General features: G+C 40.8%; 1 protein-coding gene and 1 non-coding gene across 6 annotated transcripts in view; both read right to left on the reverse strand.

Moving 5' to 3' along the window:
- CALD1 (caldesmon 1) overlaps positions 1-15462 on the reverse strand; it is a 287920-nt gene that overhangs the window by 34715 nt on the left and 237743 nt on the right. For all 5 annotated transcript variants that reach the window (XM_032401519.1, XM_032401522.1, XM_032401520.1 and 2 more), the window contains one exon: positions 1836-1982. In XM_032401519.1, coding sequence (XP_032257410.1) covers positions 1836-1982 — 147 coding nt within the window. The remainder of the gene's footprint in view (positions 1-1835; positions 1983-15462) is intronic.
- On the reverse strand, positions 8340-8444 carry LOC116631205. Its single transcript, XR_004299136.1, has one exon. It is a non-coding gene; the product is annotated as a U6 spliceosomal RNA (small nuclear RNA).

Raw genomic sequence — 15462 nt, forward strand, 5'->3', positions numbered from 1 at the left:
CCTCACCTTGTGCTCTCTTTCTCTCTCAAATAAATAAAACCTTAAAAAAAAAAGAGTATGCTTTACTGAAAAAGAATTTGTGAATTAATCAACACAATGAAATAATTACTACTAATAAATGTGAAAAAAGAAGAGAAACCCAAGTAGAAGCAAGATTTTAAAAGCAAGAATACTACTAGTAACTTTGAAGCCACTGTTAATAACCAGATTCAGGAAAGGCCTCAGAATGCCATTTTAAAACTTTTTCTTTCCCTTCCCGTTCAACTCAAAAATAGAAAAGACAGTGAATGACTATATGCAGCCCTCTTCTGTGAGGCTCTGATAGCATTTTCCTGATAACAGTTAAAATTAGGTGCTTATTATGTGCAAGGCACCATGGGTTTCATATATAGTATAATTTCATTTAAATTTAACAACATTCCTAAGAGAGAGGTACAATTTTCATTTCCATTTAACTGAAGAAAGACTGTTAGGGAAAGGTCCAGTTGGAATTCAGAGCCAGTATGAACCCCAGAGAACGTATCCACAACTTCTTTGCCATACTTCCTCCCTAATTAGAAGCTACTTACCAAGAAACAAGGTCTCTACGTCTCCACCTAACAACAGATTTCCTTATTGAATTCATCCGACCTGACAGAATCTTCAAGACTTTCAGAAACCTGTGTACCCACTCATATTTAGGTTAAAGAGGCCAGAACTGTTTTCCTTCAGATTTTCTTGTTAGATTGACTTAAAGGAACTATCAACAACGTCCTCCCAACACACACAAAATAAAATAGACTAAAACCAAAACCATACACAAGATGTTGTGTGGTAGTTGCATTACATTTATTCAGTCCATAATTGTAAATAAAAATTAATTTTTTTCTCCATCCCCACCCCCAAATATTCTCATCTTTTTTATACCTTGGGGCATATAAATGACATATACTCCCAAGTGGCATGATGAACTGTATGACCTCATATGTGTGAACTTATAAAAGCCCATTTTGAAGAAGCTGAACCTATTAAGAGCTTTCAACTGTCCTGATCACTACCAAGGCCTGCATAGGAAAAAATGTGCTAGTAAACTCTCAAGCTTGTTTGAATAATTACATTACATTAAGCAAGATTCTGCACCTTGCTGAATATTGTAGTGATCAGAGAATACTGATTGAGGCTGTAGATCAGGAAAAATAAGGCATTTGCAATTTATGTCTACTTTAAAAATTGAACTATTATTTGCTACTGGGAGGCACAGAGGACTATTAAGCTAATAAATCTTCAGTTCAAAATAGATGACAATAGGGGCGCCTGGGTGGCTCAGTCAGTTAAGTGGCTGCCTTTGGCTCGGGTCATGATCCTGGGGTCCTGGGATCGAGCCCCGCATGGGGCTCCCTGCTCTGCGGGAAGCCTGCTTCTCCCTCTCCCTCTGCCTGCCACTCTGCCTACTTGTGCTCTCTCTCTGTCAAATAAATAAATAAAATCTTAAAAAAAAAAAAAAAAAGATGACAATACCCTAAAGAATGAATGTAAATAGCTTTCCTTATTTAAAGATGTAACCCATCATAGTTAGTAAATAAAAAGATTACTAGACTATAAAATAAAACACTTCAATTGGGGTGTGTGTAGAGGATGGGAGAGGGGAAGAGAAAGGAGTAGTGGTGTCTGAATGTCTAAATCAGTTTGACTGTCCAGTCTGCTTAGGTGCCACAATGACCACAAAAATGACTGAACAAGTTAGACTGAGAAAGAGTTGAGCCGGGCTGAGAAGGGAATGCTTTGCCCAACACATTCCATTCATCAGACAGGCTAAGAAGTGACTTAGAAATTCTCCATTCCGAAAAGGACAGTACCTGTTCTGGGCATTCACCTCCACCTGGTCAGTCACCTGCCCCAGGGATTCTTCCTCCTGCTTCTGCCGCAGCCTCTCCTGCCGGGCGCGGCGGCGCCGTTCACGGGCGGCCTCTTCCTCATCGTCGTCGTTCCTCTGGTAGGCGATCCTGCGACATCACAAAGACAACCTCTTGAGCTACCAGCTGCCAACGATCTTCACCAGGTTCTTCCCCGAGCTCGACCACCGACTGAACCAGACAGTTCTAAATGGATCGTTCCATTGCGTAGAGACTTGATCTGAATAGTTTGCAAACTTTTAAGTATCTGAAAAGCATGAGTCTAATAGCTACACGGGACAATTTACAATGATCAAATAATAGCTTAACCTAAAAAAAAAAATGCACAAAAGCAGGCTGTGGGTTAGTATAGATTTCTTTACTAAGCTGCTTATTAGCATGTTAATAAGATTTAGAAGCAGAAATCCAAAGCACTGAATCAAAAAATAATCAAAACACTTATTTAAAAGACTCAGCATGTTGTATAGATTATTTGTGTACACTGTCACAAAGGACAAAAAAGAATCAAGTTATCAAGCCAGGATTTTGGCATTAATAAGCCCAAACTGCTACTTAAAACGGAGAGTAGGATACGCTCTTGGCTTGGATTTTATTTTTTCCTTTCAGTTCCTTTTCACTGGAGAGGGAAGGTGTTATTGACAACTGATAGGAGGGCTTCCAAGTCAGTGTGGTTCCCTGTAAAGCCCTCTCCTTTGCTCTAAAAAACATGCGTTAGGATTCTACCACCCACATGTTGGGCCCATCATGGTAGCCCCCAGGTGTATACATAGATAGAAACCCAACAGCTGAGGTAGGGAGAGGAGGCACAGAGGGCTCTGCACACATATGTGTTATTCAGCTTTTGTAGTTTGTCTGGAGCAGATACCTCTTTAGGAAAATTATACAATCACTGTCACTACATTATGTACATTTCAATTAATAGTTATTCCCAAATAAAGAATTGGAGCTGGAGGACTACAGATGTCCAAACTCAAGAGAAAACGACCTGCATGGTTACCCTGGTTCCTTGTGAAGGAGAAATGCATACGGAGATACAGAGTGCCAAGGAGGCATGGCTAGGCTGGCCGGCCTGGGGCCAAGCTGGCCGGATGGGGCCATGGGTTGGGATGGAGCTGCATTGCGTAGTGGGCTGCTTTTTACATTGGGGAGCTAAAGTGCTCTTTTTACGGTGTTACTTACACATCTACAAATAGAAATCCAGACATATAAACATTTCATGCTTATAATTCTTATATAATGACAAACCTAAAATAATTTACAAAGGAAAGAAAATAAAACAGCAGAACCATATACTTTGTACCAACAATAGGAACCCACTATAACTGATGATGGTTTGCTTATGTTAGATTACAAATGAGACATCTTCAGGCTTAGATCCGGCACTTTATTTCATCTGTTTCTATCTTTGACTTCAAGAATACGAATGCTATGAATATTTTTCACCTATAAAAAACAAGATTAACAATTCCAAAGGTTGGTTGGTTTGCTCTTTGTTGCTTTAGAAAATCTGACTTCATACTTACTAAAATCTGCTAGTGTACAATACTCAACTGCCAATATAAATAAAATGTCATAGTAATTCTGTGAAACTCACATAAGAGAAGGATGAGAGATGGTGTGATGTCATTAAAGGAGGACTAGCTTAGGACTCAGTAAACCTGGCTTCTAGAACTGCTCTCTTACTGGCTGGCAGCCCAGCCTTTTACCCTGAGTTAAAGTCCCTTGCCTGTAAGTGTGTGACAATCAAATGAAATCCCGGATATGTTATGGTAAGGCATTTTACAGTGCAATATTTTGTTGTTATTAGCAAAGTTCAGTTGAGGAGCGGCTTTGTGAGGAAAGATGAGTTCAGTTTTAGACTTGTTGAATTTGAGGTGACAGCATGACATGAATCAAATGTTCCTTTCTAATTCAATCACATTGTAGTTTGCAGTCAAAAGCCCTTCCCAGTGGTTTGGCTTTAGTCTTCAGATTCTTGGCCTAATATTCCTTTGGCTTATTTCTCAGTAGACAGCTTTAACCACAGCAGGGAGAATGAGTCCTTAATGACTGCTTCCCAAGCTAATCAAACAGAAAGGCTTAATTCGTTCTTCTACATCTCTGGATCAGCCGTGAGGTCTTGGCTACTACTTGGGGGCCTTTCTTTTCCAAAACAAGCAAGAGACCTAAAAGCTCCATCTTGGACATCCTATGCTAAAAACAACTCCCCAGCCTTCCCCTAAATGGAATCTCACGCGAAACCCTCAACTGCCCACTATACTTGAACGATTTGAGAAGTTACTGCCTTCAACCTCCCACCTACCCAACTAGATCTGCCATCTATCTAGGCCAGGTCACACTCAACCTTCCTTCATCTTGGATTTCTCCTCGGAGGGGTGGCCTGACAACCAGACCACTCCACTCCTCTGTCTCTTCTAACTCTTCTTGTTTGGTATTCTTCATTGGTAGCTCCTTGCCTAGGATACACAGTTATTAGAGCTAGATTTTTAAGAACCTTTTATTACTACTAATAAAGAAACATATTAAAGTTGTTTTCAAAGTTCAAAACAAACAAGGAGCCAAAATACTTTCCTGGTATTTTGAATCACAACATGCCCAGTTGCTGGCTCATTCACATACCACTTGACTTTTATAAGTGAAATTCTGTCCCTGCCAAATGACTTGGTATGTGTGGAAATTCTTCGACTCTGAGACTCCTCCATGAGCCCCATTAAGTTGCTCAGCTTTTCGGCCTCACCCACAGCAGCTTACCCTTCACGCAACTCCCACAAGCTTATTACTTTTCTTTCAAAACGAAAAACAACTCAATCGTTTTAATTTTTTCTGATTCTAAAAGTAACATACATTTCTTATTTGCTTAAACCAGACATTACCAGATGTGTAAAAGAGAAAGTGAAAATCAGCTCCCTAATCATACCACTCAGATATGGACAAGACTAACATCTGATATATTCTACCAGACATCTTGTTATGCATGCACAGATACTTTTGTTTTTAACCAAGTGGGACTGTGTTATACATATCATTTCCTAAACACTTTATTTATGACTATTTTTAACACATTAGCAAAATCTAATTTTCAACAGCAACACAGTATTCTGTGTGTAGATCTACATAGTAATTATATGGATGTACTATAATGTAACCTATTTTCTGTAGATGGACAGTTAAGATTTTTTCAGCTTTATGTTCTTATAAATGAGGCTGCAAAGGGCATCATTATAGATATACTTTTATCATGTGTTCAACTATTTATCTAGGAAAAATTCTCAGAAGTCAGCATTTCTGAGTTTAAGAGTATCCTCACCTAAAAGGCTTCTGACACACATTGGCAAATGGCCCTTCAGAAAGGTATACAACACCAGCAATGTAAATGAGTGCTAATTTCACCACAAGCAGAATTTGTCCAAAGAACAGGTGAGTACATAGCATCCTTAATATATCAAATGTTAGCACAACCTCTGCTTTAAACTCAGGTAAAAACAAAATGTTAACATTTCTAATTCTCTGCACACCGGATTCAAACATATTTGAAATGCGGCTGACTAGTAAAAATCATACCTAACCGCCCACCAGATTGTAATAAAAGTGTACCAGTCCCTTTGTTCCTTCCGGGAACCTTCAGCAAATGCCAGCAGTAAGCAGCCCAGGGGTATTCTGCTACTGCTCCCAGGAGACTTGGGGCAGAGCAGGACTCCAAGTCCCTCGGAATTATCTGAGAATGATTAAACTATGTTTATTAGAGATTTAACCACTTTACTGCCATCTATTCTTCTAAGAACTGGTAACTCACAAATGATAGGTAAGGCGCCTCTATTAAATAACATTTTTGATTGGCCAGAATCCATGATTTTCCCACCCATGCTGGGTGTAAGCAGGTTTACTATGGAGTATTATGCTTTGTTTCTGCTAACTACCTTCGCTCATCTCTTGGAGAACACCTGCGAAAGATATGATCAACCTTACTGCAGGAAGGCCAGTGCTGATGGTAGCAAAATGGCTCATCAAATATTTGGAAGGAAGTGTGTGTGTGTGTGTGTGTGTGTGAGAGAGAGAGAGAGAGAGAGAGAGAGAGAGTAAGTGTTAAAAAATCTCAAAAGTCCATAAAAATTACATGATGTTATTTGATTGTGTCAGTGGTACGAAAAAAGGAGAGAGGACTGGTTTTTCTTTCATTCCCAGAACCAGCAGCTTAAAGGCTCTGGTGTTATAAGAGAAAATAGAACTATGCAATGGGAAAACTTTCTTGGAATGCTGTGGCTTTTACACCGAAGACGTCTTAAGTTTTTACCACTAGAGCTCTACACCCTCAGTATATTCAAGTAACAATATAATCATGTTACATGCTGTGCCGTTTAGACAGAGAGTTCAAATAAATAAAGTACTGCAGACATGGCAAATAAGGAAGTCACTGAGGAATCAGTGTCTACATTTGGACGGGCTGGGGTCTGAAACTATGCTAGATGAGAGACAGGCGAAGTGGCGAAGCTCCCGTAGCAAAAGACACTGGAGCAAGGCGCTAGTCATCTTGCCCCAATACACCCCTCACCCCACTTTCCCCATCAAATATTTCTCAAGACTTGCACAACACTGGCAAAATTCTTATAATTTCACCTATAGTATAGGCTGTTTTGTTTTGTTTTCACCGTGTTCCCCATAGCCTGAAGAATAATGCCCTATTGCCTTTCATTTTGTCTTTTTTTTTTCTTCCATTTTGCTGCTTTCTGATTTGAGACTACAGTAGATCCCAGCAAAATTTTCAAGCAAAAATGCTGGCAAATGTATTTTATTAACCAAACAAGATCTCTTATCGGGGAATCAGGTTTAAAAATAGAATAAGGAAAAGCAATAACCATTTTTTATGGAGGGGGAGGAAGTTGATGTTATTGCATGTTTAGGAGCATTAAAGACCTAGAGAGAATAAAAAAGAAGTATGGTTGAGTCTATAATGAGTGTAAATTTACTTATTTTATGTTGATAATCACAGTACTATTCTGAGAAATTACCTGGACAACCAAATAATTAGTCAAGTTTGGATTTGCAATCTTGCTATTCTTTTTTTTTTTTTTTTTACATACATGGTATATATGATACAATTATTTTGCAACTTAAAACAATTTAATAATATATTTGATGATTTTCTAAATAAGTTCACCAAGACATAATTTATCATCTACTGCACAGGATCCCTCGCTTTATTTAACCATTTTCCTATCGACAGACATTTGGGTTTTTCCTAGTTTTTCTCTGTTGCATACAGTGCTGCAATGCCTTCTTGTGCACCCCTTTTATAGGGTAGATACTGGGAAGTGGAATAGTGTATGTTCATTTAAATTTGAAAGATTCTGTCACATCACCCTTCACAGTAGTCATTCCAGGTGGTTTGAAGTGAGAATTCCCCATGCTCTGTCATTTCAAATAACCAAGTCAGATCAACATACATTAAGACAGCCCACTGCTAACTGACAGAACCAGAGAAAATATTTAATCTTCTGTATCTTGTACAGCAGTGGTACCTACTATTTTAAGGAGGTGGATCCTTTTAAAATATCAAGAGGGGCACCTGGGTGGCTCAGTCGGTTAAGCGTCCGACTCTTGGTTTAGGCTCAGGTCATGATCTCAGGGTCGTGAGGTCGAGCCCCATGTCAGGCTCTGTGCTCAGTGTGGAGTCTGCTTGAGATTCTGTCTCCCTCTGCCCATCCCACTTGTGCTTTCTCTCTCTATTAAATAGATTTTTTTAAAAATTAAAAAAAATAAAATATCAAGAAACATTAGGATATCATGACAATTGCTTATATTTTTGTTATTTACTAATAAAGTGTTTTATAAAGTGTCTATAAATTCAACAATACATAAAAGGGAATCTGTCTTATAAATCACTGCATTTATATATATTTGAAGAATAGTCTTTCATACCTGAAACAGTTATTTATCAGACTCCAGAAAGTATTTGGTGTGGATATGAATCTGGGAATCTCTTCCAGTATCTTCACCATTAGAGAACCACGGGTGTACAGCAACAGATGACAAGAGCACCACTGAACAGACTTTGAATTGTCACCTTCAAAGTCTTTTGTTTTTCAACATTCCTCGTGCTTGGTAAGCACACCCACACACAGACACACACGCAAACCCACAGGTTAAGTGAGGAAAGCCACAGAGGCACTAAAATGAGGCTTATTTATTAAAGGCTTTTTATTTTATTTGTTTTTATTTTAATTAATTAATTTTTTTAAAGATTTTATTTATTTATCTGACAGAGAGAGAGAGAGAGACAGCGAGAGAGGGAACACAAGCAGGAGGAGTGGGAGAGGGAGAAGCAGGCTCCCCGCTGAGCAGGGAGCCCGATGCGGGGCTCGATCCCAGGACCCTGGGATCATGACCTGAGCCGAAGGAGACGCTTAACCGACTGAGCCACCCAGGCGCCCCTATTAGACTTTTTTTTAAAAAAATATGGAATGCTTCACGAATTTGTGTCATCCTTGTGCAGGGGCCATGCTTATCTTCTCTGTATCGCTGCAATTTCAGTATAGGTGCTACTGAAACCAGCACCGTTTATTAAAGATTTAAAGAGGTCCCCATGCAGATCAGTTTCCAAGTCTCTCTGCTTTCCTTAATTGCCTGTGCCACATTCCTATGTTTTTTTTTTTCACATTCCTATGTTTTAAAAAGAGAATACTGCCCCTAAAATTCTAACGGATTGAATAAATTCGCCACCCAAAAGAAACAATCTTACCAGTAGTTCACCAGTTGCAAATTCACAATAACTTGTGGGCGGGTAGATAGTCCGCTAAACTCTCAGATCGGCTCTCCCCTCCCTGCATCCCACACTATTTCCACTTTCATATAAGGAGTTGTCCAAGAGAAGGTGGTGTTGGTTGAGGGGGAGATTGCAGGTTGTAACTGAGACACTCAACCACAAACATGATCCTGTCCCCAGCTTTCTGCAGCTCTCCCCTCCTCACAGAGGCTAGATTCAGGAGAAGCCCTCAATAATGACTTCTTCTTCTTCATTTTTTTTTAAAGAACAACTTCTTAGTCAATTACTTTTCTCTGATTTTCCTTACTCTTGGTTCTATGTCATTGTCTTAACCTGGGTCTTAATATGGGATCCAACTTAAAGAGTTAAAACCTCATGTGGGTTAAAGATGTACTCATCAACTATTATGGGGCAAAATAACTCATACATACTTTCATTATTCTTTTCCATGTACCAAAAACCCTGGTGACTTTCTTTCATAATATGAAATGCAAGCAGAATTTCTAAACATATCCTATCAGCTCTGTGAATTGCTCAAAGCTCTTAGCAAACTCTCAGGCAATACTGTGATCAGGAGGGAAAATCCAAGCTACTGAAATGACTCATATTTGCCCCGGAGATTTACTGTATGTTTGAAAGTTAAAAGAAGTTTATAGCAACATTCCAGGGTCTTAAATATGATTTTGTTTATATGCGGTGTCTGCAAAATGTTGTGGTTTTGTTTAATGCACAAAAAGTCCAATTCTGAATGTTTTCCCCTTGAATTCCTTAAAGAAAGGAATTAAAAATTACAATGGAGAAAAAAACCAAGAAAATAAAAAAAAATTTTCAAGGCAGAGTATGTTTAGAAATGGGTTAATAGTTAATAGTCAATTGGTGGTCTGTTAGTAATTAAATAGGATAGAATGAAAGAAAAGTTCCTTTGATTTAGAGTATATATATTTAAAAATATTGTTATTTATTATATATATTTGTATGTTATTTATTTTATATATCTATATAATTATATATATATATATTTTTTTTTTGGTAGGGCAAGAAGGTAAAAATAAGCTGACTGTCATTGTAAAATTGAAATTTACCCAGGAAGAGAGGTATGTTCTATTTCATCTATTCCCCTTTCCCTTACCCCATCTCCACCCACCCACCCCCACTTCTGAGAATTATTACAGTTTGCACAGCAACCATAAGTTTTGGATCCCAATAGTAAGACACTGTGTGCTGGCATCCTTCAGAGCTCTTATACATGTCATCGCTGCCAGTTATCACCCTCCGCCTTCCACATGCCTCATACAACAGTGACATTCCATAATCACACGAGTTTTGTAACCGCAGACTACGGTGGGGAAACACGTGCGGCACAGCAGAGTAGAAAACAGCATCAGACAGTAGAAGACACACACCTCTCCACTCTGCCTCTCTCTGCGCTACTGCGGCTAGCCGGTTCCTAGCATCATGAGGACCGCAACGTCCTGTCGAACGGCTAGATCAGGTCTGACTGCGCGTGCGTGGTCAGAAGAGACCTGGGGGCGCTGGCAGCTCTGATTCGGACTCCGGCTTGTACCGTAACTAAGGGCTGACCGGCACACTGTTCTCAGATGGTCCTGCCCTAGGCTCGGCTGACGCCCAAGTTCAGAGACTCATTTCTGAATCGATGCAGGTAGCCACAGGAAATGTTTTGAAATGTTTTAAAATATGGATTCTAATTGTTTGGGATCAATATTTTAAATTAAAAAGACGTTTAGCATAACATATTGTACCTGTAAATGAGCGCATACTATGTATAATACATGACCGCTTTAAAAGATAATGAAACAGCCAGCTCAAACAGCACCAGCACCTTGGAGACCCGTTTGCGCCCTCTTCAATCACATCCAGATCTGTGTTTAAATGCCTCCAAATAACCTCCAGCCCAAATTTCGGGTTATTTTCATTATTCTACTTTTCTTTGTAGTTTTATTCCAAAGGTATGCATGCCTCAACAATTTATTTTTTAGTTTTGCCTTCTTAAAACTTTATGTAATCATACTGTATGTATTCTATGGTTAGTTTCTTTCATAAAACTATATTTCCGAGATTCATCTATGCTTATATGAACAGCTGTAGTTTAGAAGGATAGATGCACAGGGTTTTCCAAACATTTCTTGAGACTGGAATTAATATCTAACTATTCAATTGGTACCATTTTCTTTTCTTTTTTTTTTTTAAGATTTTATTTATTTGACAGAGAGAGACTCAGCGAGAGAGGTAACACAAGCAGGGGGAGTGGGAGAGGGAGAAGCAGTCTTTCCGCTGAGCAGGGAACCCGATGCGGGGTTTGATCCCAGGACCCTGAGATCATGACCTAAGCCGAAGGAGACGCTTAACCGACTGAGCCACCCAGGTGCCCCGATACCATTTTCTTTTTGAAAGTCAGTAGATGGTTAGTGATATTCGGTAGAACTAAATGAACAGAATCTGGATTTACTTTCTTACTGAATTGTTATTCTTTTTAGAAGATCTTATTTATTTATTTGAGAGAGAGATAGAGAGAGAGTGGAGGGGTGTAGGGGCAGAGGGAGGGAATGCCAAGCTGAGCGGGGAGCCCAACTCGGGGCTCGATCTCAGGACCCCAAGATCATGACCTGAGCCGAAATTAACAGTCTGATGCTTAACGGACCAAGCCACCCAGGCGTCCCCACTGAATTGCTGTTTTTATCACAGTTATTTTTGAAAGGAACAAAGCATCTGTCAAACCTATTTAGTACAGATTTTGGAGGAATAATTCCATGACAGTTTCCTGAGATTAAACTAAAATCTCTTTATTTTGTCACAGACAGGACTGCCTTTGCGTCCCTCCCGCTATCCCGCCCTGTTAAATCAATAAGCTCGGTCAGATCCAAACAGGCCACTGTTTCATTTATAAATGTTTAGAAAGCGTAGGTATGGAAAGAGTAGGTTGATGATGGAGAAGATCCACTTTGCTCCTCACATGGTTATTCATGTTAAACTTTGGTCAAAATGAATGAAAATGAGTAAGAAATGTTTAAGGGGCCAATAAAAGGATTAAAATAAACTTTTCTCTCTTTCAACTCTTATTATTCAACTGGTATAAAACATGGCTAATAGAAATAAACCCAATTACTGTGTTTTCATAAATACTACCTTTTCTTCATCCCCAACCTAGCATTCTTTGTCTACCAAGAAATATTAAATAATAAGAATCTTAAATAAATATGGTCATTATGAACTTAGGCTTTTTAAAATGTTGTCAATCAAAAGTAAAATCTGACTTGGGGCTGTTTCCTGCCGCTGTATCTATTAAAGGACAACCTTGCTTTAATGCGCACAGTAGATGTGGACAATAAACCTTGGGCTTAATTTTTTTCAAGTAAAACATGCTAAAGCAATTCAGACCCAGGTGTCTGTGACTGGCAAGACTATATTTTACCAGTTCTTTAATTAATTAATTAATTTAGTTAGTTAGTTATTTGACAGAGAGCGACACAGTGAGAGAGGGAACACAAGCAGGGGAAGTGGGAGAATGAAAAGCAGGTTTCCAGCGGAGCAGGGAGCCCGATGCGGGGCTGGATCCCATGACCCGAGCCGAAGGCAGACGCTCAACGACTGAGCCACCCAGGCGCCCCGGGTTCTTTCTTTTGCATTAGGTCTGCACCTGGATATCCAACTGGCTCAACAGGTGCCCCAGAGCGGGGTGCAGGGAGGACCCCCACGTTCCCACTGGCCAATTTGGAGTGACGGGGTCTGATGGCAGATACATATACAAGCAGATTCTTTTCATAGCCAAAGACTCCTAGGAACAGAAATTTCCCTTTCCATCTTTGAATGTGAAAATACAAACTCATGTTAGATGAATCTTACGCTTAGCGTGATCTAGAAATTCAGGTCTTAGCCCCAAATTCGAAATATTTGTGCGGTGTGGTACAAAGGCTCACCATTTCACGTGGTGTTAGCTCCCCATGACGGTGCAGCTGTCGCATTGGTAAACATGTGACAAAATGAATAAGGCGACTGCAAGAACGAAAACAAGATGCCCTCAAGTGGAGATTAGGAACCTGTGACTAATTAAAGGGAATCCCTGAAAGGGGAAAGTGGTACTGCAGACATGCGACGGAAACGGTCCGCGGCGCGCGGGTCCTGCTAACTGACGTCACGTGTCCTGTGTCGCTGAGAGGACTCTTCGCATCCTCTCCAGACAGGCAGGGCTTAACTGCGGGAAAATTTATGGGTAATGGATTTTCATAACAGGCCTTTTATGATCCTCTCCTCCCCCAAAAGTACCCTCTGGAGCTTTCCTGCTTCCACTCTCATTTTTCTTAAGTGGAAAAAGATTTACTCTTCATTTCCTCTTTCCCGGTACTCTCTGTTGGCTCCACTTCTTTCCGTTGGGTGGATAGCCTCCCATCTTGCCTCCACCCCCCTTCCATCCTTCCTCTCTTCCTCAGAAACAGACAGCTCCACTATACTGATAGATCTGACACGGGAGCATTGTTTCCAGCACCTCCGCTGAAATACGTGAGTGTCGCCCTGACAAGAAAGCATATTTTGGGGTGGTTACTACCTTCCTGACCCCAGAGGTATTGCACAAACTCACCTAACATCCAGCTGGCACGTAGCCCCCCTCCAAGCGCTAGAACTGCGAAGTCTTGTTTACAAGTGGTAGCAAATAGACAAACCTTGAGTGGAGACAGGAAATGGAAAATGACGGGCCAAATCCTGGATGTTTGGCCCTTTGGAAAGAACATTTATTCCTGCAGAGGACTTGGGAGCCAACCTTTGCTAATGGGTCCAACCTCCCTACTGTTGGGAAAAGAAGTCAAGGAGTTTGCTCTGCACTTGGTGGATCATCGTCCTAAGTCAATAGAAACCTTACCTAACACTGGGCCGGCTCACTGCAGAGGGGAAAAAAGCAAACACCTATTTGTTTTGACTTGGTTAAGAGCCAGCCTGACCAAACCAAACCACACAAAAACCTTCCATGCTTAAAGACTCCCTTTGAGTTAACAGAAGACCCCTATAAAAATGAGAACATTTTAACAGAGCAATATTAAATAATGAAGCACCTCCGTGTGTGTGTGTGTGTGTGTGTGTGTTAATTGAATTAGAATCACCAACAGCTTAAGAATCAGACAGCCAGGGCTCCGAGAGAGGGAAACACGAGCATTAGAGACATTCTGGCACAGTACTTAAATTACTGGAGGGTATCTGTCACACAGCAGCAGATTTCTATCCCAACAAAAGATTATTAACCAACAAGGTTTATGCTGTCTCCTGACTAGATACTAAAGCAATCACTAGTTCCTTAAAACTGTTACCGGTACACAAGGCACTGCTTTCAGTTGGGGAGATAACTACTACAAATTATAAAGTTATAGCTTTGGCATTGGCTTATAGGTTTCTAATCTTGTGTACATTCCTCTCCCCAATCAAACCAGTGATCCATGTGGGACCTAAACTTTGAGGGGAGGACAGTTAAATTCGGGTGGGACATCAGGGTGGGGAGCTGTGGGCAGCAAAAAGGGGTGTCTGAGGGGTCTAGATTCTGAGGACGACGTGGTGGGTACTGGGCCAGATATGAAGGTAGGGTCATAACTTGTGGTAGTGGGAAAAAGCCCCTCATAACTGCAAACGGACCCTCAGGTGGCCAGAATCAGGACGTCCATTCAACGGATATTTATTGAACATCTCCTCTGTTCAAGCCACTGAGAGTGGAAATCAGGATGAATTAAACTCCTGAAAGGAGTTTCTAATCTGGTAGGGAAGCAAAGACACGTGTAAGAATGCAAGAGCAGATAAAATGTGTTAAATATCATTAGGAGACTTACAGTGATTTGGAGTTTAGAGGAAGAAGAAGGCATTGCCGGCTGAGGGATCGGAGAAGGCTTCACGGAGGAAGTGGTATTTGAGCTGGATTTTTTAGGACTGGGGGAGGTGGGGGAAACGGAAGAGGCCCTATCCACATACAGAGCGCTCAAATGGTAAGGTTGCAGAGTCAGGAAATATGGAGGTGGAAAAGCAAACAGTTCAGTCTGGCCGGGGCTTGGAGTGCGTGAAGGGCATTAGTGAAGGTCCAGTTGTGCTTGGCAGACACAGAAAGACAGCTCCTCATAATTGCAGGAGTAAACCAAACATTTTACAAAGCTTAAGGAGAGAGGCTCCTTCCGTGGCAGAGGCCCCCGGGCAGCACACAGGGAGGATTTTCTGGTTTCAGTCTCCACTCCGGGTATTTCATTCACTCTGGAGATAAGGGGCCAGCTCCCCACTATCAAGGGCTCCGCACATCTTAGCTGCAAGAGGAGTAGTCTCCGACCATGACTGACAACAGCAACACGGTAAAGGATCCTTCAAGAGCCATAAGCTGGGACTTTCCAGTTTTTAGAACAATATTTCTGTCCTCTCTTATTTTTGCCACCTTCTCCACTGTTTTGTACTCACTTTGCCCAGAGAGTTAAATCAGACTTTCATGGCTTCTGCTTGGAAATCAGGTCCTAGTAAAAATCCACAAATGTGGCGAGGCGATGAGGTATTAGGACCATGGAATGATTCAACTAGAAGGGATTTGGGAGGTTATTTTCAACCCAAGCTCCACATTTTATACATGGTAACCTAGGGTCTAAGAGGTGAAGTGATTCATGCAAGTAATTACAAAATCAGGACCAGATACAAGTCTATGTGGTTCCCATCACTGTTGTCTTTCTCACCTATGACATGACACTGCATGGGCTTTCTTAGGGCACTCTGTAGCTCAGCAAATACCTTCAGTCATCTAAGCCAGGGACTGGCAAACTATGGCCCAAGGACCAAATCAGC

The sequence above is a fragment of the Phoca vitulina genome, unplaced genomic scaffold, assembly GCF_004348235.1.
Source record: "Phoca vitulina isolate PV1807 unplaced genomic scaffold, GSC_HSeal_1.0 scaffold4, whole genome shotgun sequence".
NCBI lineage: Eukaryota > Metazoa > Chordata > Mammalia > Carnivora > Phocidae > Phoca > Phoca vitulina.